This window comes from Melanotaenia boesemani, chromosome 9, assembly GCF_017639745.1.
Source record: "Melanotaenia boesemani isolate fMelBoe1 chromosome 9, fMelBoe1.pri, whole genome shotgun sequence".
Lineage (NCBI taxonomy): Eukaryota > Metazoa > Chordata > Actinopteri > Atheriniformes > Melanotaeniidae > Melanotaenia > Melanotaenia boesemani.
This window is the reverse complement of record NC_055690.1, coordinates 35,578,667-35,601,016: the sequence shown is the minus strand read 5'-3', so window position 1 is coordinate 35,601,016 and position 22,350 is coordinate 35,578,667. Positions and strand designations below refer to the sequence as shown.

At 42.2% G+C, this 22,350-nt stretch overlaps 2 protein-coding genes across 2 annotated transcripts; one reads left to right on the top strand and one right to left on the bottom strand.

The window, feature by feature from the left end:
• The first annotated feature begins 440 nt into the window (after positions 1-440).
• Positions 441-6,602, top strand: esrrd (estrogen-related receptor delta). The gene is made up of 7 exons (XM_041995235.1): positions 441-527; positions 1,884-2,037; positions 3,592-3,708; positions 3,805-3,912; positions 4,274-4,435; positions 5,662-5,934; positions 6,312-6,602. Exons 2-7 carry the CDS (start codon positions 1,920-1,922, stop codon positions 6,548-6,550), a joined length of 1,017 nt encoding a protein of 338 aa, XP_041851169.1. The 5' UTR covers positions 441-527; positions 1,884-1,919; the 3' UTR covers positions 6,551-6,602.
• Positions 6,603-8,654: 2,052 nt separating this feature from the next.
• shkbp1 (SH3KBP1 binding protein 1) lies at positions 8,655-19,789 on the bottom strand. The gene is made up of 17 exons (XM_041995196.1): positions 19,625-19,789; positions 18,441-18,494; positions 18,098-18,143; positions 17,885-18,017; positions 17,716-17,796; positions 16,491-16,661; positions 16,145-16,235; positions 14,820-15,010; positions 14,312-14,427; positions 13,362-13,449; positions 13,131-13,247; positions 12,087-12,257; positions 10,908-11,063; positions 10,643-10,739; positions 10,057-10,241; positions 9,857-9,959; positions 8,655-9,769 (listed from the first exon to the last, which is right to left on the bottom strand). The coding sequence occupies exons 1-17, from the start codon at positions 19,681-19,683 to the stop codon at positions 9,070-9,072; spliced, it is 2,559 nt and encodes an 852-aa protein (XP_041851130.1). The 5' UTR covers positions 19,684-19,789; the 3' UTR covers positions 8,655-9,069.
• Between the last annotated feature and the right edge of the window lie 2,561 nt (positions 19,790-22,350).

Below are 22,350 nucleotides of genomic sequence, written 5' to 3'. Positions count from 1 at the left end.
GTAAAACTTAGCTGTAACATCAGTTCATTAAAAATCTGCTTTTCAGAGTAAACAGTAAACAAGTAAATGAGAATGAAAACCTCTGAAATATGATGATCAGTGCTGTTTATATCCAGACTGATGTAAACAGATTTATCAGGTTGTATTTGACTGAAAGTTAAAATCCCTCAATCTTCTTCTTCTTCTTCCTCAGCCTCCTGGACTCCTCCCCATCCTCCTCCTCCTCCTCCTCCTCCCCTACTGATGAAGCTCAGTCTCCGACCTCCTTCCTCCACTCCTTCCCCCTCAGTCCCTCCTTCCCTCTCGACACCACGCCCACTCTTAGCCCGTCACACCCTGCCTTCCTCCTCCCCAGCCCAGCAGCCTCCTCTTCCTCCTCCTCGCCTTACAGTCTCCTCTGTGGAGGTCCGGATCCCGACTCTCCGACAGGATGTAGTTCCAGCGGAGGAAGCATCGGAAGCAGCGCGGCGCTATCGGAAACATCCTTGTGTTTTTCCGTGTCGCAGACAGACTCCTTCTCCGCGAAGGTGAAGACAATTTTATCTTCCTCCCTCATTCACCATCCAACCGCCACCTTGCTCAATCTAAATAGTACAAATAAAGGTTTTCTGATCAGATTACAACACATGGAAGTTTTCAAGGAGGTCTGAGGATTTAAGGGGGCAGTGGGGGCCCACTGCAAAGTTTTGCCCAGAGGGCCATTAAAAGTTTAATCCAGCTGCTGACGGAAGAGGGACAGAGAAGCTACAGTAAGACTCCAACGTCCTCCCACATTCCTGTAATCATCACGTCAGGCTAACTGGTGATTTGGAACTGGCCAGTCTCTGACCCAGTGCTGGACTGGTGGTCTGTTAACCCCCACCACTCACTGTATGCCAGATGGAGAAGCTCCGCCTCCAGAATCACAACCTTCCTAAAGCAACAGTTGAAAACTGTTTATCGTTGTTGCTTGTCGACAAACAGCCGTGAACTAGCTAAGAAATCAAAGATTTACTGAGTTAGCTAATAATAAATAATTTCTTTTAGTTGAAAAAGGAAGTAAAAAAGTGGCAGACAAGTTTTTATTTAAACAAAAACTAATGTTGTCATATCTATATTGACGTTAATTAACATGCATTGTTCTTTTTAAATAAATGAAGCTAAAAAAAAACCATAACTCATTCTTGCAGACATATCATATGCAGAAGACATTTAAAGAACCGGGCCAGTTTCTGTCATTGACTTTAGCTAACAAGCTAACCCACCAGTTAGCTAACTGATAGCATGCTAACTGGGACATGCTAGCACTAACTGTTGACTGAATTTGGATTTTTAGCTTGGAAATAGTTCATTTTGTTGACTGCTTCATTTTTAGATTCATTTAGTAAAGAGGAATAAAATCAACACAAGCTTTATAAGTGGAAATAATACTAAACTTTCCTTTTGATCTTTTTTTTATAGCTTAACTGTCAATGAGCAAGTTAGTTTGCTATCTAAATAGAATTGTCCTATGAAGACCACAAGCAAAATGTACTTAAAGGAAACATACCTGTGCTAATTTCACCTGTTATCTTTTAGCTGCGACCTCTATAACTCATTGTTTTTACATAATCATTATTTGATTGGTATTTAGAGCTAATAAGAGATGAGCTGTATAACCCAGGGCTTCTGTTACTCTGCCTAAACTTTGATGACATTTTGTATCAGTATAAACTCTGAATGTTTGGTTAGCAATGATTATTTTTATATGTTTTATTTTAAACTTTGGCCACATTAAATACAATGATCTAACATTATAATGTCCACAGTTCAGATTAAATGATAAATGTGCTGATTTCAGGGTTGTGTTAAATGTGGTCATGACTAATCCATCAATGCTGACATTGGCCGTTTACTGTGGACAGGTGGACTCCATTCTCCGGGGTGGTTACCTGACACCAATGGGTGCTGTGGGGTCCAAGAGGCTGTGTCTGGTGTGCGGCGACTTTGCCTCTGGTTTTCATTATGGAGTAGCATCTTGTGAAGCCTGCAAGGCATTTTTCAAGAGGACCATACAAGGTAAGAAAAACAGGAAGTGTCCACCAGTTTCCATTGATACTGTCTTATAAGAGATAGAAGCAGCATGGTGTCCAATATTTATAATCATCACTACATTGTGCTGCATGTGGACAAAATTCTTTACGCGTTAACCTGACCTCTACAGAGTCACAGGAATGCCAAAATTCAAAGAAGAAAATAAATTAAAGTGGAAATATAAACTGATAAATTATGCAATGTTAAGTCAAATGATAAAGAATAAATGAATAATTAAACATTTCTGTAAATATTTAAAACAATAAACAATCCCATAGGATTGTTGGTGGGCTAATAATAACCTAAATTTACTTTGAAATAATATGGTAGAGCAACAGCATGTGAAGTTGTGCACCATGTTTTTATTTATTTGTTATTTTTTTGTTTAGTTTTTTTCTTACCGAGTAATGCTGCTGCTTACACAGCATTATTGCCTAATAAATTAATATTAATTGAAAAAGCCCTACTACATTATAATTTCTCTCAGTGGATTTAATTTAATTTAATTTAATTTAATTTAATTTAATTTAATTTAATTTAATTTAAATTTCATTGTGTATGTGTGGGTTCTCTTTTTTGGCACTTCTATGATTCCATACCTCAGTTTTTTGTTGGGTACATGTATTGTAGGACAAAAGAAATGTAAAATTCTATCAATGAGATTGTAATTTATGGGTGTGAAGAAATAAGCAGGAAACAGTAGAAGTTATCACGGAGACCGATGTTATTTAAACCTTGAATTAATTTGACACAAAAATCTAGATATCTATTAATCTATTAGAGATAAAAGTGATCTGACACAAAGCACGTTCTCCACGTGGTTTAACGTAGCATCAGGATGTTTTAGCAAACGCTACAAAGACGACAATTTGAATTATTTAGATTTAGATAATCTAAATTTAAATCTTCGGCCTTCTTCCATTCTCTACATTAACCACATTAAACTGAGAAGCTTTTCATTACTGAAAACACACATCTGCTCTCATTTAAACCAAAACAGAATATAAACATGTTGCTCTTTAATCTTCAGTCCATAATAAAGCCACTGAAAAGTAAATTAATAAGCTGACTTGATCAATAATGCAGCGCTCACTGCATTGATTAGTGTGTGAAGCCATCAGCTCGAACCATCAGCTGCTCGCTTCTCGCTTCATCTGGATTCATATCAGCTCCTCGTGTCCTAGGATTCAGATAACTGATTGGTTATCTGCATGTATTGATCTGTGGTGTGAAAGAGAGGCCTGAGAGAGCAGAACTTAATCAGCTGATCAGGATGTTGGACCTGAAGACAGGCAGGGGGTCAAGTCGGAGCAGTTTGGTTTTTTCCCAGAAAAATCCAAACCTTTGGGAGTCTTTGATCTGACGTACTGTCAGGCTGAAGAGAAGCTTCCAATGTCTTTTGTCTCCGTTGTGGCTCGTCAATATCCTGTTTAAGCCCCATTAAACTCTACAAGGGTGGGGGGCAATGGGGGGTGTCTGGCCAGACTATAGATTTCTGTGTGAAAAGACTGGAGGACAGTAACACGTCCTCCCTTCTAGGCAACATCGAGTACAGCTGCCCAGTGATGAACGAGTGCGAGATCACCAAGCGGAGGAGGAAAGCCTGTCAGGCCTGCCGCTTCCAGAAGTGTCTCCAGGCCGGGATGATGAGGGAAGGTACGACCCATCGATCAGTCCTGCAGAGAAACCTCAGTCTGTAGCGAGCCGGACGACACTTGTCAACCTTGACTTATCATCATCTCTGGGTTACAGGTGTGCGTTTGGACCGCGTCAGAGGGGGGCGCCAGAAGTACAAGAGACGGGTGGAGACGGGAATGTGTCACTACACCAAAGCCCCGTACAGCCACCCAGTCAGCAGCAGTGAGTTCTCTCTGAAGATATCGGCCCAATCCCAGTTCCTTTCCCTGAGCCGTGGGTAGGGAAGATGGCCTAGAGGAGGGATGTCGAAGTCTGATCCTCAAGGGCCTCTGGCTCCAGGTTTTAGATGTTTCCCTACTTCAATACACCTGGCTCTAATTAATGGGTCATCGTGTAGAATTTGACAAAAAGCTGTTGGATCCATTTCATTTGAATCAGGTGTGTTGGAGCAGGGAAACATCTAAGATCCCCTGTCCTCTACCAAATGGAGGGGTGGGGCCATCTGATGGGATCAAGGGTGGGGATTGGGCCAGATCTTTCACCTTCACAAAAAGTTGTTAATAAATGTGTGCCTGTCCTTCAGGAAACAAGATGATTTCCCATTTGCTGCTGACAGAACCCGCCCCCTTAGACGCCAATCATGACGATTCAACCAATGACAGCAGCCTCCAGACCCTACTGACCCTCTGTGACCTCCTGAACCGGGAGCTGTTGGTTCTGATTGGCTGGGCAAAGGAGATCCCAGGTACACACTAAAAAACCTCACATGCAAATCCAAAGAAATCCAAGAGGGTCTATCTCTGAATCACCCCAACACGTTTTCCATTGGCTTCATCTTAGAACTTCATGCAGGTTCTGGCTTTAACTTTGAAGAATTTGATCAATAATCAAGGCCCTTTGAAGAGAAATAAGACCACTAACACATTAGTAAAGAACTCAAGTAGACTTGTTTCTTGTTTGACCTTACCTTCGACTGGCTGGGGTTCATTGGTTGGTGTGGCGAGACGGGCTCCTTGTAGTCAATAGCTCCATTTCCACCAAAGGGTCGGTTTGCTTTAGTAAACTGATCTTTGTTGTGTTTCCAAAGCCAACCGTACCCTTACCTGGTAGGCAGGGTATAAGCCAGAGAGCGATAGTAAAAGCATGACATCATTGTGGTGTGACATCTTCCCTGAACTGTGAGGAAGAAGAAGGCAACCCAAAACCAAAGGAGGATGGTGGACATCCAGCAGTTTGTCTTCTTTCTTCTTGTCATGTAGCTTTAAATGACAAAAATAAAGCGTATATTCAAACATGGAGCTGTTCCAGCTTTGTTCTTATTGCTGAGTTGCACAGGAAGTCATGATTATTTCAACCAATCAATGAATTGTAGGTGTCAAGCTCCACCCTTTAGGGTTGGATCAGAAAGAAGCTTCCCTAAAACGTAAGACGGCTTAGATCATTTATTCCAGAACCCTTCCCAAGAAACACAAAAGAATACGTACCGTCCCGTCCCTACCGAGCTGGACCTGCTGGAGGAAACGGGGCTAAATTCTGTAGGTGGGCCTAGAGAACACTGGACCAATGAGAGGCACTGCAGGTATTTTAGACCAGGGGTGTCCAGTCGTCAAGAGCTGCTGTCCTGCAGGTTTTAGATGTTTCCTGCTCAAACACACTGGGCTCAAATTAAATGGCTGTCCCCAACAGCTGAGTCGTGATCCAGATTACTGGTGAACCATTAATGTGGATCCGGTGTGAGGCAGTAAACATCTAAAACCTGTGGGACAGGGGTGTCGAAGGGGTGACTCTGAACCATAAAGAGTATCTGTACAGACTTTAATCCATATTGGGAAGAACCCAGTCTGAAGTAAAACAAACACTGATAAGAAAGTGATGATGTCAGCATCATATCTGGCCTTTCATTGGTCGGGCTGTTGGAAAAGTTTCCCAAGCCTACAGAAAGAAGCCTAATTGTCTGACCGTCTCTTCCAGGTTTCGCCGGACTCTCACTGGTCGATCAGATGTCGCTGCTGCAGAGCGGCTGGATGGAGGCTCTGCTGGTGGGCGTGGCCTGGCGTTCGCAGGCCCAATCGGGGGAGGAGCTTGTGTTTGCTGGGAACCTGAGGTTGGGCGAGGCTCAGTGTCGAGCCGCCGGATTGGCCGACCTGTACGAGGCGCTGCGTCACCTGATGGCGAGATACCAGGTGATGAAGCTGACCCCTGAGGAGGTGGTGACGCTGAAGGCCATGGCCCTGGCAAACTCTGGTACGAACACGCTGACTCTAAACAGAAACACTGATGATGGAGAAGGTTCATGTGGGCTTATTGATCCAGAGAAGTGTTTATTGATATTGATCAGAGGCTGGGAGCTGAAGCAGAGGAGGGCACAGAAGTATTGATTAGCTCCATAAACATGCTCGTAAATATACAGGGGGGTTGTTTTTCAGTAGAGTTTGACGTCTGGTCTGTCTCTCACTGTCTGAGCCTCAGATCAATAGACAGGGACATTAATTGTTTCACATCAATACTGCACACAATAGAAGATGATGCTGGTCAGCTGGTTCAACCTTGACCTTCATCCATCAGAGCGCTTCAGAGGTTTTGGTTTAGTTAACAGGAGTGTCCATGTGTCTGGTTGACAGACGCCGACCCGGTGGACTGTCCGGACGCGGTGCAGAGGTTCCAGGACGGGCTCCACGAGGCTCTGCAGGAGTATGAGTCTTCCCGCAGGGAGCAGCACCGGGCGGGCCGCCTTCTGATGAGCCTCCCTCTGCTGCGACAGACCGCCGACCGAGCTGTGCAGGCCTTCCTGCGGCTGCACCGCCAGCACCGCATCCCGCTGCACAAACTGCTTTTGGAGATGCTTGACGCCAAGGCCTGAGCACTTCCTGTCAGCTGTCACATGACCTGAGCACTTCCTGTCAGCTGTCACATGACCTGAGCCCCTCCTGTCAGCTGTCACATGACCTGAGCCCCTCCTGTCAGCTGTCACATGACCTGAGCACTTCCTGTCAGCTGTCACATGACCTGAGCCCCTCCTGGCTGCTGTCACATGACCTGAGCAAGCTGAAAATAATCCAGCAGCCTCAATGTCTCAGGGTTTGGTTAAAACATTTTTTTGGGACATATACGGGCTTCTATAGGCGATGTGTTCAGAGCAGTCAGGAAGATTTGACCACATCTTTCGCTCACATTTTCAGGAAAATATCGATCAGCATCTAATCAATAGTATCAGAATTAGAAATGGTTTCTGTTGTTGGAGAATTCGCTGCTCAGGGGCGGAGTTTAGTCAAATCTTAATGAGATGATGTCATCATTGGGAAAATGTATTATTTAGATTTTTAACTATTTTTCTAAACAGAGATATTTTTGTTTAACTTTTTCTGTGTGCTGGTTAACACTGAACTTGAGCTGGTTGCCGTAACAACCATGGCTTTGGACCGAGGTTTTTAAAAAACTGTGGACTTTAGTTGGGCGACGGCCCGGCTGTCGATTAAGAGGACGTCACTGAGAATCAACTTTAGTCAAATAAACGCTTTTGGTAAAAATAAACAAAATCTCATTACTTTTTGATATGGAATATTATTACACACACACACACACACACACACACGGTCAGCTAAGACCATTAAAAAATAAACTCATAAACTAGCATATGTTGCATTCTAAGGTTGGAGCCCCAATCAGGGAGAAAGAAATTATATTTTTAAAACTTGATCTTTAGTGTGTGTATATATATATATATATCTATATCTATATATATATATGATTTTTTTACTTCTACAACTAAATTATTGACTAAACTTTAATTTTTTTAATGTTAGTTCATAACAATTTTTTTAAATTTTCATAATTTCAATCATACTTTTTTTTACCTTCTAATGAGTTAAAATGATAAAGGAAATAAGTTCTTATTTAAAGTGATTATTTTCAATATTCTGAACTTCCTGTGGTTTCAATAAGCTTTATGACAAATATAACATTTGAGAAATTAAATTAATATTATATTCAAATCATCATAATAAACTAATTTCACACTATTAAATGACAATAACATAATACTGTCCGCACTGGGCTTCCATACAAACAGTAAAGTGAGGAAATATAATTGAACGGTGCTGCAGGGATCAATCAGTTAGCTGATAACTGATCAGTGTTTGTCCCCGATTTATGTTATATATTTTCTTACAGATTTACTAATCACTAAATCAAGAGATGAGTTTTAGTATTTTTTAATAATTTTATAGACAAAAAATGTACAGAAAATTTAAAAATAATGATCAGTCACAACCTGAAAACATATTTTTTCTGTCTGTTGTGTTAAGAGTTCACCTCGTCTCATGTCGCTCAGCAGCATCAGCAGGAAGAAACTCAGCAGAGCTGGAATCTGATTGGCTGGAACAGTCAGGCATCTGATTGGCTGAGACGGTTAGGATTACGTTTCAGTTACAAACGTACAAATTTAACAAGTTCAAGAATTATTTTGTACAAAAATCATCAAAAAGTCCTGAAACCTGTCGGATAGAAAAGCTGCAAAAACAAACGGAAGCTGAATCAGCTGATTTCTGTCTGTTTACCAGACATCTTCATCATCGTCATCACTGCTTTATGGAAAGTGGTCATTTCCACCTGATCGCTGTCTGTCTGAACCGGAAACCAGTTCCAGTTCTGGTCCCCGTTCCTCATCTGAAACCAGTTCCAGTTCTGGTCCCTGTCTTCCATGACCAGCTGTTAGAAGGTTTTAAACATGGACCTGCAGGTTAACCTGCTTTTTTTTTTGTTGTTGTCTTTCTGAAACATAAATAATCCACCTGGAGTTGCACTCTGACCCACAGTCCTGACCCACAGTCCTGGTCTGGTCCTCATCAAACTTTAAACCCCTAACATGTGATGTATCATATTTGATACGGTTTCTGAGCCCTTCATCTTTACCTCATGATAAAAACCTCGTCTTCTGCCCCCTGTTGGACACATCTGGTACATCAATAATTCTGACTTCAAACGATAATAAACTGCATATTTCTGAAAATTGTGTTTTTTTTTTAAGGGCCAAAGATTCAGATTTAAAAAAATGTAATTTTCTGTCCTCTACTTCCTGGGTCAGTCATTCAGTTTTTTCCAGTCCAGTCCTTGAACCCGACCATGTCCAGAGGAATGTTAGTCTAACGCTGACATATGAATCATTTCAGCATAAATACATTTATATTTACTGTATTTCCATTTCTGTTTGAATATGTTTTATTAAACCGCAGCACCTTTTCCTTGTTGTCAGGAAACGAGACCAGGACCAGGACTTGTACAGAGCTGGATCTCTCCAGCAGGTCGCTTTGCATCCGTCATGTTTAACTTCATTTCTGAAGCGTTTCTTCATTCTGCTCCTTGGGAGGAAGAACTGGCCAATCAGAAGCTGGTTTCATTCATGTGTGGTTTGGGGCTGGTGGGCGGGCCGACGGAGGCGCTGTCCGAACTCGTGGGGCTCTCGGGGGACGCCGCTGCATCGGCAGGTGCGGCACCGCTGCGAGGTGAGACAGGTGTCAGAGAGCGGGTGGGGCTTGCTGCTGAGGAGGCGGGGCTTGTTGGGGAGGTAGGAGTGACCCTACGTTGGGATGACGAGGAGGATAACGGTGAGGAAGACAAGGATGACGGTGTTCCAGAGGAATAGCGAGCACCTGGTGACACGGAGAAGCTGGTCGGGGTCCTGAGGCCAAATCTGGCCTCCAACTCACTGCACACAGCTAAGCTTCGCCTGATGCCCTCCGACCCCGGCAGGGCCGCCGCTGCTGCCTCAGAGCCCTTGACAAGCTCCTGGAAGCGCTCCACAAAGCTCCCTCTGCGGACAGACCCCCAGTCCCGGTCCAGGTGGTGTCTGTTAGGGTGGGGGCTGGCAGTCTGGCTCAGACTGGAAGTGGAAGGAGTCTGCAGCCCGCCGGACTGGCCAGCATCTCGAGAAGGTTTGGTAAGGGGCATTGGGGGCGGAGTCTGCCGGGGGAGGCTGCCGTACAGCGAAGCAGACGAACCTGAAGCTCCAGCTGGTCCTCGCCCTCCTGATGCTGAGTAGAGACGCTCCATCCGAAAACCGTCGCTGAGCTGAGAGTGAAGGCTGCAGAGACAGGAAGTGGCAACAACGATGGTTGAAAAAGTTTTAATTTTCTGAGTCTGAGTGTGTGTGTGTGTGTGTGTGTCAGACCTGCAGGTGGAGGCTCTCGGTGTGCTGTCAGGTGTTCTGGTCAGAGCCAGGTCGCACTGGTCCAACAGCTCCAGCAGCTCCTCCTCTGTTGGTCCACCCAGCGCTGCAGAGCCAATCACAGCCCACAAAAATCAGCCATTGACCAATCACAGAGCCCAACACAGTCACGCAGAACACAAAGGACCTGGAATGCTCCTGACCTCTGATGTCTACTTTGCCGGCGATGTCCATGGCGGTCGTCAGGTCCCACATCTGGATGCTGCCGTTACTATGGCCACTGAACAGGTAGCGACGGGGCCGAGAGCCAATGCGGCTCGAGCCTTCGCACTCGTGGACCATGAAGGCCGTGATGGAGGTCCCGTCCACCGAGCGCACCTCACACACCCTGAAACACATCATGTCAGCGCCACTGTGGTGAAAGTCAGTAATGTCATCATGGTTATGCCTTTCCACTGCACAGAAACGGATTCAAGTGACCAGTTTGTACTGAAAGAAGGTTTTCTTTTTAATCCAAAATTAACCTGTTTGTTTGTTTGTAAAATGCTTTATAGAACCAAGAATGAGTGAAACTAAGACCAGCAGCCTCCGAATCCTCGGCTAAAACTGAAAAAGATGGAGGACGCTTGAGTCGGATGTCACTTGTAGATGTGTTTGTTAGAGGTACTGACTCTAACAAAGGTAACCTACTCCGTCTTAATCCATATAGCTTAAGACCTGGCTGTGATGAGCTCTGCTTAGAAAAGAAGGTACCGTAGGTGTAAACCGTATCAGAAGAGTGTCCTTCACCTCTTTCCGTTGGACGACAGTCTGATGTAGAGTTTATCAGTGTCTGGGACGACTCTCTGGATGAACACCTGCTGGTCGTCTCTCTCTCCGTACGGACCTAAAACCAAACAGAACCACCTGACCTCTCTGAGATCAACCAAACCAGCCTGAACGTAGCAAACATGATTAAGTTTGAGAGTGAGCCCTCTGCTGGACATCAGCAGAACTACAGTGAAAGATGGCGTCATAGCTTCATCTTGTGGATGTAGCTGCCTTTCATTGTTACCTATCTCCGTCCCAGCGCTGCAGCCTCCGTGTCCATCAACGTCATCAAGGCTGAGGATCTTGAAGGAGGTGAGGGGCGTAGATCCTGGCTGGGTGGAGATCATCCCTCTGAACCGGGTCACTGTCCAGGTTCGCACATGGTTGTTATCTGCACAAACTGACAGGCAGCAACATAAAAATCAAAGAAAATGAAGCAGGAACAGCAGCCAGGCCTGGACCTGAGACGAGTTCTGGTCAAAACTCGTACCAGAGACATGGTGTCACCAAGACTTAAAGCTGCTACTAAGAGGAGAGTTTCTCCCAAGACTTGTGCTGGAGACTAGATTACAAAGTCTGGTAACTCAGTCAAGTCTGTACTGAAACTCATACCTGAAACGAGCTCCTGCTAAGGCTGCTAGCTGGGAGGAGTTCTTTCTGAGAGGATTGTTTTCAACGAACAGTACTAAGGCTTGTGCCTTATGGGCTCGACACACGGGGACGACCAAGGACAGCGCCGCCCAGGTGAAACCCAACACACGGAGCGCATCGCCCTATCAGATCGCTTTTCTCCAATTATGATATTGGAGGGAATTTTGACATTTTCAAAGCAGACGAGGCTTGAAGGATGAAGAGCCAGACTTTGCTTGAATTGACAGAAATCTGTTGCTGACTCTACTGAACCAAAGAGAAAGACAAGCCTGGCTTCATCCTATGTTACAAACATGGAAACAGCATGGTGAATATCATCCTTTGATGGTGAACCTCGAAGCTGATCCAGATAAATCCAGGACCTACGTTCGGTCAGATTCACCCTGGCGCCACGTGGCTGCCTTTTATTTACATCTCTATAATCTCTGCGTGAAGTCTGGTGAATTCCGGTGAAGTCTGGTGAAGTCTGGTGAAGTCTGGTGAAGTCTGGTGAAGTCTGGTGAAGTCAGACAGCTGAAATGATGGAGAACGTCGCCTCCGGTGAGTCGAGCCCATTAGATAGTTCTTACTAAAACTGGTAGTTGGAAGGAGTTCTTACTAAAACTTGTGCGTGAGATTAGTTCTTACCAAGTCTTGTAAAGAAGTTCTCAAAAACACTTGTACAAACTTTTGTTACCAGTACTTGTGCCTGGGCGGAGTTTTTACTAACTCATACTCTTACTAGCAAGCTGTTTTCTAGGCCTCTTTTCTGAAGTGTTTCTTAGATCTATACCTGATATGAGGTGTTTCTCAGACAGCATGATCTTGGTAACGGGGCTTCGGTGAACGGAGAAGGTCTGGAAGAGCTGTGGCCCCGAGCCAACTGTCTCTGGATGCTGAACGATGACTCGAACAGTCCCAGAACTGGTCCCATATGCGATCTCGATCCAGTTCCCACTGTCACCTGAAAACATGCGACAAGTCCTGAGAGTAAGAGACCCTTATCTTCCTTCATTCTACACATTTTCTACCAGTGTTGTCATTTCATTCAGCAGCAAACAGCCTGTTTAATAATGTGAGAGCGCACAGAGGTAGGGAGTGCCCCGACGAGCCTGGTAATGTCTGGTAAGGTCCCTGAAGGCAAACTGGTGTCTGAGGAGGGATCAGAGTAAAAGCAATTCATAGACCTCAAAGGACATCTTGGCAGGAAGAAGGAAACCAAGGAACCAGGCCTCAGGGTGAACTCACTGGTGAGTGCTTTTAATCAAGCCTGAAAAAAACCAGGTCCCACCTCAACAAGGTAGCACCACCTGCAGGAAGGAAGCTAGAGGTGATGCAGCGTTCGCTCGGTGGCAGGGGATGGCAGGGCCCTGGGCATGCCCGTTCCCAGTATCACAAACTGGCTATTGGGACATGGGATGCAACCTTGCTGACTGGGAAGGAGTTTTCCCAGTGAAGGAGGGAAGACTGACTTCATACACCAAACAGCAGCTCAGAGTAACCAGCCTTCTTGGAGTAACTTGGTGGTATCCTGGAGGGGGAGGTAACTGGGGCTTCCATTAGTCTCCTGGGGGATATGAACACCTACGATGCCAATGATGGAGTAACCTGGAGGGGCAGGACCAGGAGGAAGCACCTCCTGGATGTGAATGGTGTTTTGTTTTTGGACTTCTGTGCTATTCTCAGATGGTCAATGACACCTTTCACAAGGTGGTTGTACTTGGAGGCAGTCCACCTTAGGCCAGAGATCCTTATTTTGTTATGACTTCTGCTTTCCATGCCGTCCCAGCGTTTTCTGATGAGAGTTGTAAGAACGCCCATCGGTGTCGCTGCTTACTGGTTTTAGGCGTGAGGTAGACGCTGAGCGCTGTGATGGCGTCTTCAGTTGGGTCTCTGTACAGCTCCGTCACCAGCAGATCGTTGTCTTTCATCCTCAGAGGAAACTTCTGAACATCTGAATCACAAAAACACGCAGAACACATGCAAACTGATCTTTACTGCTCCGATTCCAGAAAACTGAAGAGTAATGATCGTTAACAAATATGAACTGGATTCCAGTGCCTCTTACCGATATAATAGATGGATCCGTTGTTGCAGCCCAGGATCAGGAAGGAGCCGGCGGTGTCATAACTGCTGATGGGAACCACATCCTGGTTCTGCAGAGAGACCAGAGAGACCAGTTCAGCCAGTCCAGAACAGACCAGCTGAGCAAGACCGGAACCAACGAGAAGTACAAGTACATTATCGAGATGCTAACATTTAATAAACGATCCTGTTAGAGAACACGATGAACCCGAAATTTTAACAATATTTTGCCTGTTAATCATTTACTAATTTTATTTATTTACATTTCATTTTATTTCTGTTTGATATATTTTATATACAAAATGTATATTTAAATATACATAAATGAATTAAATAAATTTTTAAAGACACTTGTTTTTTAATTAGCTAAATTCTTATTTGTACAATTATTTTTATTTAAAAAATAAACTTTCAACATTTTTTAAACTAAGTGGAAATACTTTTATTTATATTTAATTTATCTTAATTTTATTTTATTTACATATTTACATATCCATTATAACTTAACAGATGACAATGGATCTATCATATAAAACTTTTAATTCCAACTATCTGGAAGTAAAAAATCTAATATTTCACATCATGATCCGAGCATCTTTTCCAGATCTAGAAGTTATTTTAAATGTACATACGTGTAAATTTCCACATGTGTGTAGTAATCCCGACCACCTGAACTGACTCACATCTATTAAGTCAGTAAGGTGGAACATGTTATCTCCTGCCTTGGAAATGTATTTAAAAAAAATAATAAACCTCAGGAGGTCAATTTGATTTTCATATTTATGAAATTCATTCCAGATTAGACCCTCTGGCGGGACGGTTTTGGCCCCTGAGCCGTATGTTTGACACCTCGGGTTTAGACTGCAACATGCTGGAACAAACCCGACTCAGTTGTAACTGCAGACAGTTCAGGTCCATCTGAATATGACCCACCTGCCAATGTTTGGTGACAGCGTTCCAAACCCCGACCTTCCCAGTGTGGCTGGTGGCGATCAGCTGGTTACCAACGAAGAAGAGAGCCTCGGCTGGCACGTTCAGGCTGAAGACGCCTGCACGACAACCACACCAAGTCAGAAACAACAGAACAAGACGTTTCTGTTTGCTCACAGTTAACAGTTATGCAGTAAAATATAATAAAATCTATCTCTGAACCAGTCGGTCTCGACTGACTTTGGCTCTGCACCCAACCCCACCCTGACCACTGTAGCCTGGGAACGTCCCACAGGACCTACCGCTGACAGAGTTTACCTTACACTCAGGATTACTCAATGTTTAATTCTAACGACCCTCAAAGATTGTCAATAGATTACAATCATTTCAGTCCAGAATCACCTAAAACTTTCATCTGGTAAAACACTTGAGTTTACAGAAGTCAAAAACATGCAGTTTTAACTCCGATCATCAAGATGAGAAAACTATTGTTCTGTGCAGCTACTTTTACCGATTTCATTTCCATTGCCATCGGGACAGATGGACCAGAGGATGATCTCCGTCACCGAGGCAACAGCCACCATCTTGTCGTTGTCTCCCAGTGAGCCGCCCATCACTTTGGCGTTCAGAGCGACTCTGTCGATCATCCAGTCGAGGCGAGGAGAGGTGAAGACCTGCTGCCACCCAGTCGACTCCTTCACCCTAAAAGAGACGAGTTTAAAACAAAAGTGAGGCAAAAGTTCATTTGACCAGTTAAAAAGCTTTATAACTGCAGGTTTCTCTGAGGTGCCGCAGATTAAATTTACTCTCCAGAGATTCCAGAATCCCTTTTTGGTATCATATATAAAAAGGTGTCTTTCAAAGCTCTATTCTGGGATTATTTAATTTTCATTGTTTTCATTGTTTCTTCTGTTCATTAGCTGGAAGTTTCACCTCTATGCTGATGACACCACCTTATACTGGAGAAGCGATACTTTTAGTTTGTCTATTTACCCTCTGGGTTCGATGTCTGCGCAGGAGCGTCCAGACTGCATCGCAAAGCCAAGCAGTCTCCGCTATATCCATCACTATAAACCAGTTTTTAAACTGCTGACAAACCAGTTAAACTAGAGTCATGATTAAATAATGTACAAACATACTTTTTCTATGTGTATTACCATCACCTTTGGTGAAGGAAGAAAAACCATCCAAAAAAATGCACAAAATCAACCAGTCAGAAAATTCTACCACAACATAATGCATCTGGTTGCTGAGGAAGAGGAGAAGTTGTGGGAGCGACTAAAATCCACCAAAGGCAGACTGAAGTGCTGCCATCTGGTGGACACCATGGAAATGTCCAACCTGTGACGTCCTCCCTGTGTTTTAGTGGACAGGAACTGGTTTCTGAACTGGAACAAACTTTATGTTGCATCTTATGGTGAAAATTGATTGGTTTGTAAATAGTTGAACAAAAACCTTCTGAGACTTTTGCTGCATTTGGATGTAAATAGTTGTTTATAACTTTGTTGTTGTTGACTAAATTTGTACATTAGTTTAAATCAGCTATTTAGATTTGCATTCTAAGTTATAAAAATGGTTAATTAAACATGTTTGTAGTTTTCAAAATAAAAAAATCTAAGATTTTCTTACTCAGATTTTATGTTTTTGTGTGATTTTAGGTCCAGTGTGTTAACACAGGAGGTCAGAATGAAAAAATAACTGTAAAATCAAATATGTGAGGCTGTGCTGAAAAGAATTAAACCAAACAAGGCAGGTAAACTGTTTTAAAGCTGAAATATAAAAGGTAAAAACAAAAGCAGGTCATGTTTAATTCTGTAATCTGTTGAATGTGTTCACCTGTAACAGACGACAAAATGTGCGTATGCCACGGCGATCCAGTTATGATGCCCACAGATGATCCGTACCATGCCGGGGTCCGATGACCCACCTACCAACACAAACAGACAACTGTTACGATATACCAGTACTTTCATAGTGTTAATGCACATTTCATCGTTTCATAATCTGACTTTACATGAAATCTAAACATTATTTACTAACTGTTTTTTCTTTGGTATTTTAAGTGTTTTGGGGGAATTAAGGGGATTTTTTTTTCAATTTTAAGTGTCATAATTTGATGTTAATAAAATCAGCGCTTGTAGCCAAAAACAGTGTTGTACTGAAAATCTGATTCGTGTGTTACCTGCAGACGTCCTCTCCTCATAGCTGGCCTTCCCCAGCATCCCAGAATTCCCCAGGTTGGGGGGCATGGTGTTGCTCCGTCTGACCGGTGCCCTCTCGACTGGGACTGCCCGACCTGCCATGAACTGCGAACCCGCCACGCTGTGTCGGTTCCGACGCTTCACCGGGTACACTGAGACAACAAAGATAGAAAAGAGCTGTGGCTTCACAACGTTACTGTCAGTAGTGCATCATAGCGTTTCAGCCGTGCTTCAGCCACGTTTCAGCCGTGCTTCAGCCACGTTTCAGCCGTGCTTCAGCCACGTTTCAACCACGTTTCAGCCACATTCCACCCACGCTTCAGCCGTGCTTCAGCCACATTTCAGTCGTGTGCAGTAAACATTAAAATGACTCATATTTAAACAAAATTAATGTTACTTCTGAAAACTTTCATGTCAAAACTTAGATTAAATGTAAGATTCAAATTTTTTATAGCCTCTTTAAGGGGCCTTTTGTTGCCACCTTTATTTCTGTGCAGTAATCTGCAAACAATACAAAATTATTGCTGATTGCTGATACTGCTGCGTGATGCTGTCCATTAAATCTAGATTTTTTTGGATTTTTTTGAGACCTGTTATTGTGGCATTTAACTAAAAAATATTTTGGATGGTCAGAAGATTTTTTTTAAATCGTTCAAACCTTTTAAAAGGAAGTAAAAAAAATTAAGAAGTTATTTTACAAATGACGCGTTTCTTACGCCTAAAAATTCATTAAGATAATACAGTATAATTTAATTACAGTAATAAACTAAAAATAGTATAAATAAATATTAAAATTCTGCATTTTTATTGTTTCCTCATTTATGACTTTTTACTAATTTTTTCTAACTTTCTAAATTTTTGTGATTATTTTAAATTAGTCTTTTCTATGGACTTTATATTAATTTTAAAGTTATTATAACCTATTAAAATAATTATTTTTAAAGCATTAAAATTTTAAATATTAAACATTTTACTAATGATAATTTTTAATAGATTTTGTTGCATTTTATCAATCCATTTTAAAAGAACATTTAAATTATTTTTTTAACATTTAATCCAAATTTTGAGTTTGTTTTTTGCTTTAAAGCATTTGTTTGTTTTATTTTCATGTATGTGACAATTTTGTTAAAATTTTCAGGATCTTTAATTCAACAATATTTTAATCCTCAGCAGCTGGTCCTGTGAGCCGGGGGACGGGTGCTGTACCTGCAGGAGGCAGGTAGCCGTTGAACAGCACGTTTCCACAGGAGGATCGGTCCAGCTCGTCACACAGCTGCAGCTTACGCACTGCAAGAAGGAAAAAGAACATTGAATAAAATAAGAATAATGTCTTCATCATCAATCTGACAGAACCATCTGACCTCCTGTGTCTCACCCAGCGGTGTGATGCCATAAAATTCGGCCTCGTGCATGAGCATGTGCACGTTGATGGAACGAGGATACAGCTCTTTGGTCCGCAGGAAATTGAGGATGGGAGCGAACAGGGAGGGGTCCCTGTCGATGAAGATCTGCACACACAGAAAAAACATGAACTTGAGGACCTGATCAGTGAAAACAGCAGCCCCATTAAACCAGAACCAGGACTCACCGCTCCAGTTTCATCCTTAAGAGTCGAGATGCGACCGCTCAGAAGACTGATGACAAAAACAAAGCACAACATGCAGCTTTTAGAGAAATAAAAAGACAGATTTATAAGAAAACTGTGCAAGTAAGTTTCTTCTCTTGCTCAGGGAGTTCGTTGTGCTTGAATGTATGTAGAGTTACAAGGAAATTCTTGTGCTGAAGCTCTGTTAAAGTTGTTTTTTTTCTGTGCAGAATTGATCATTTTTATTCCTAAAAAGTTTAAGTGTGGCATCAGTAAGACTGTCTGTTTCTCTTTAGACGAGATTTTAGGCTTTACTGCAGATGCTGTGTGAGTCTTTCAGATCAACCTGGAAAAGAAGGAGTCAGGAACCCAGGTGAGAGTCTGCCGGGAGGTGCTGAACCTGCAAACAAACAGGGCATTGTGTTTGTTTACACGCAACTTCACATTTGTGACTTTGACAACGCAGAAAACCAGCTGGTAGCTTCAATTCATGCAGGTACTTCCTGCCTTACATTCTTAATAATTACTTCATATAATTTCAAAGCTAACCTGTATTTATTAGATTCTCTGTCAGTCGGGTAAATTGATAATATCACATACAAATAAATAGCACAGCTGTAAACTGGAACAACCGGAAAGATAGAACCAATGCTGGTAGTTGGCCAACTTTACATGTTCCATTATCGGACATAATTACATTATACAGCTTTATAAAAATTTTAAAGAGGAGGAAGAAAGTAAGCCTCATTAAAATGTGATTACATAAAATAAAATTATTATTGTTTTGCAGACTTTACAGCGTTTTAACAAAGAACTAGTTTGACGTTACAGAACTAATCTGCACGTTAGAAGCCATCTGAATCCATTGTCGGACACAAGCAAACTTAGTTTCTTTTTTTGTTTAATCAAAACTTATATATATATATTTAAAAACTATTTCACTCTTATGCCAGTTTGTCATTTTACTTTGCAGCAAGGGTTTTTCTTCTAGTAAAAAGTACAATTACTAGGTTTATGTTGTGGGATTGCCTGATCTGTTCGCGTTGGCTAACAAAGACAAACCGAAGTCAATCACAATCAAGGTGTGGACTGGAGTACGACTCTAATATGGATTAAAAGTTACAACAGACGTATATGTGAGTGGTATACTGTTTATTTCGCTTAAATAGTATATTTAATGTCATTGTGTAATGATTATGTGAGACTAAACTGGTGAAAATTATCGGTGGAAGAGGACGCAGGGGTGTCAAACTCCGGACCTCCTGCAGGTTTTCATTGTTTCCCTGATCTAACACACCTGACTAAAATTAAGGGGTTATTGTGAAGAAGTCGAAAAGAAGCTGTTAGATCCACTTGATTTTATTCAGGTGTTTTGGAGAAAGGAAATAACTACAACCTGCAGGATAGCGGCCCTTAAGGACTGGAGTTTGACACCCCTGACTAAGCGTCTGTCCGATAATAGACTCCGGAATGTTAGCATTGTCCAGCTTAGCTATCCGGGTTAGCCCGGAAACCTCTCCGGTGTCTCACCTCTTCCCGCCGACATTCAGATGGATGATGTCTCCGCTCCTCGTCGTTGAAGACATCATCCGAAGAATTCGTGACTCCGATAATATGACAAAAATATTAAATTAATCCATTTTGAGGACAAACGGAACGTTTCCGGCCCTGGTCAAGTAAACTTCCTGTCTCGAAGCGGAAAGCGGGAAACTCCGGGACGGCCTTTCGGATCAGTGTTTTAATAATAACTCCGGACCGGATTTTACTGGATCTGGATTAAAACATATCATAAATTCATTTTTATGCTAAAGTTAAAATAAGAAACAATTTCTTTAAAAATAGATATGTTATACATTTATTTGTGAAGCGCCATTTTGATCCAGGTGCAATATTCAACACTTGCGCTTTTAGAACTATAAATGACCATATTTGGAAAAGAGGGTGGAGCTCAGTTTAATACTTAAAACCTGATTGGACAAAAACACAAAACGAAATCTGGTTAACTATTATTGTTAATTTTGTTTTTTTTTAGCCTCACAAGTACACTGATCACAGATATGGAGAATGCTGAAAATTATTTTGTTAAAAAGAAGAATAAAGAGTAAGAGAACAGGAGTCTATAAGCACCAGAAAACTAAATAAGAGCTATAATTAGTTCACGGTCAGAATTTATGGCTCATAAACATCATGTGATGAATGGCCGACTGGTCTCTGCAGCAGTGAAGATGTTTAGTGTTGTTTCAGGAGAGATGAATGGAGATGCTCCACTTCCTCCTCGCGTGTCTGATATCTTCCTCTTCTCTGCAGGATTCCTCTTCCTCCCATTCTTCTGCAAAGCACAGCAGTGTATGCGGACAGCCCCACAGAGGCACATGTGTCTTCACACACAAGTCACTTTACTTCAATCAAACCTCCACGGATGCTTTCTTTGTGATGAAACATATAAATTTAGCTGCAGGGTCAAAGCAGCAGCTCTGTTTATATTTGAGTTTCTTTGGGGTGTTTTGTCAAATTAAATTTATTGAACTTGCTGCAAACAAACAGTAAATTTAGAAACATCACTGGTTATATTTGGGAACAGGAAGGTGGGGGTGGGTGGGGGATTGCAAGGCAAAATGTGGGGGGTAAAAAAGAGGTGAGACTCAGTCTGAAGCACATCCTGTTATCTGCTAACAGCGAGATGCAGCAATGGACAGAGGAGGCAACAATCCCACATCTTCAGGACAGATCCATCCTCGGTGGAGAAACAAGTGTAAAACTCAGACTAAAACCCCAAATCTTCCTACAGCTACCACCCACACCCGCCTTACCAATCAAGAGTAAAAGATCTGATGTCTCAGCAGGACCTGGAAAAACTAGTCCAGCTTTCATCTGTAGTCGGCTTGATTATTTTAACAGTGTTTTTACAAGTTCTACCTAAAAAATCAATTAGACACCTGCAGCTGATCCAGAACTCTGCTGCTCCAGTCCTCACTAAGACCAAGAAAGTGGACCACATCAGTCCAGCTCTGAGGTCTTCACACTGGCTGCCTGTTGGTCAGAGGATAGACTTTAAAGTTCTGCTGCTGGTCTAGAAAGCTCTGAATGGTTTAGGACCAACATACATCAGAGACCTCTTGACCCAGGATGAACCTGCCAGAACCTTCAGGTCATCTGGATCCAGTTTCTTATCAGTTCCAGAGTCAAAACCAGACATGGAGAAGCTGCATTCAGCTTCTATGCTCCACATGTCTGGAACAAACTCCCAGAAAGCCTCAGATCAGCTGAAACACTCAGTTTATTTAAATCCAGGTTGATAGACCCACCTGTTCTCTGCTGCATTTCAATAGTTTTTATTTAGAAATCTAGATCTGCATTTAGTTCTTTTACGCTGAAATCTTAACTTTATTTCATTATCTGAGCTTTTTCCTGCTGTTTTTATGTAATCAATTTTATCTTTTTGTAATCTTTTTTTTTTTCTTTCCCTGCGCCTTGCTGTAATGTTTTTATGTTTTATGTAAAGCACCTTGAATTGTCTTGTACATGAAATGTGCTATACAAATAAATTTGCCTTGCCAATGTAAAAAGTTAGCACTGATATATTGCTGTGGTCAGAGACATGTTCTGCCTCCTAATGGCTATTTATGTCAATATCAAGTTTATTTCTAAAGCACATTACAAGCAGCCACCGCTGCTCAAAGTGTGGTACATAGGAAATACACAGTGCATTCACAAAAATAAAAATTACTGACCCCAAAATATACACATGTATATCATTAAGCACAGCTTAATCAAATGCACACAGCGGCTCCTGTTACACTGTTGTTTAAACTTCTGAGTAAAACATTAGTAGATAAGAAGTTAGATTTATATTTAGATTAAATAAAAGTTTCACTTTCCAGTGTTACGTCAACTTGGAGAAAGTCAGAGCTCATCACCATCATTTCAAAGTTTCTATGAAATCAGAAATCATCACCCAAAAAGCAGGAAATAAACATAAAAAGTTGTTTTATGGGCATTAGTAATGTGGATGACTCATCCTGCCAGTGGGGGTGTGTGCTGTCCTCACATCCAATCAGATTTATTGGTAAAATTTGAATTTGAACATGCTTGATGCAGAAAGATGGATGATACCTGATCAGGTGAGTGGAGCTGACCAGTCAGACCAGCCTGAGCTTTTCCAGCTTTTTGTTTCCCAGATAAACAATCAGAATTACACACAATGCAGCTTTAGCAAATTGTAAATGTGAGGAAGCATTTCTGTGTTTTGTGACACA

What these genes read in the sequence shown, in the direction of transcription:
- esrrd (XM_041995235.1), top strand. Translation starts at nt 1,920, where the DNA reads ATGGGTGCTGTGGGGTCCAAGAGGCTGTGTCTGGTGTGCGGCGACTTT. An exon ending in GGCCGGGATGATGAGGGAAG is followed by an intron (nt 3,709 to 3,804) that starts GTACGACCCATC and finishes TCTGGGTTACAG; the next exon opens with GTGTGCGTTTGGACCGCGTC. An exon ending in CAGCCACCCAGTCAGCAGCA is followed by an intron (nt 3,913 to 4,273) that starts GTGAGTTCTCTC and finishes CCTGTCCTTCAG; the next exon opens with GAAACAAGATGATTTCCCAT.
- shkbp1 (XM_041995196.1), bottom strand. Translation starts at nt 19,683, where the DNA reads ATGATGTCTTCAACGACGAGGAGCGGAGACATCATCCATCTGAATGTC. An exon ending in TGAGAAACACCTCATATCAG is followed by an intron (nt 11,064 to 12,086) that starts GTATAGATCTAA and finishes GCTGCCTGTCAG; the next exon opens with TTTGTGCAGATAACAACCAT. An exon ending in CCGAGAGCCTCCACCTGCAG is followed by an intron (nt 9,770 to 9,856) that starts GTCTGACACACA and finishes CTGTCTCTGCAG; the next exon opens with CCTTCACTCTCAGCTCAGCG.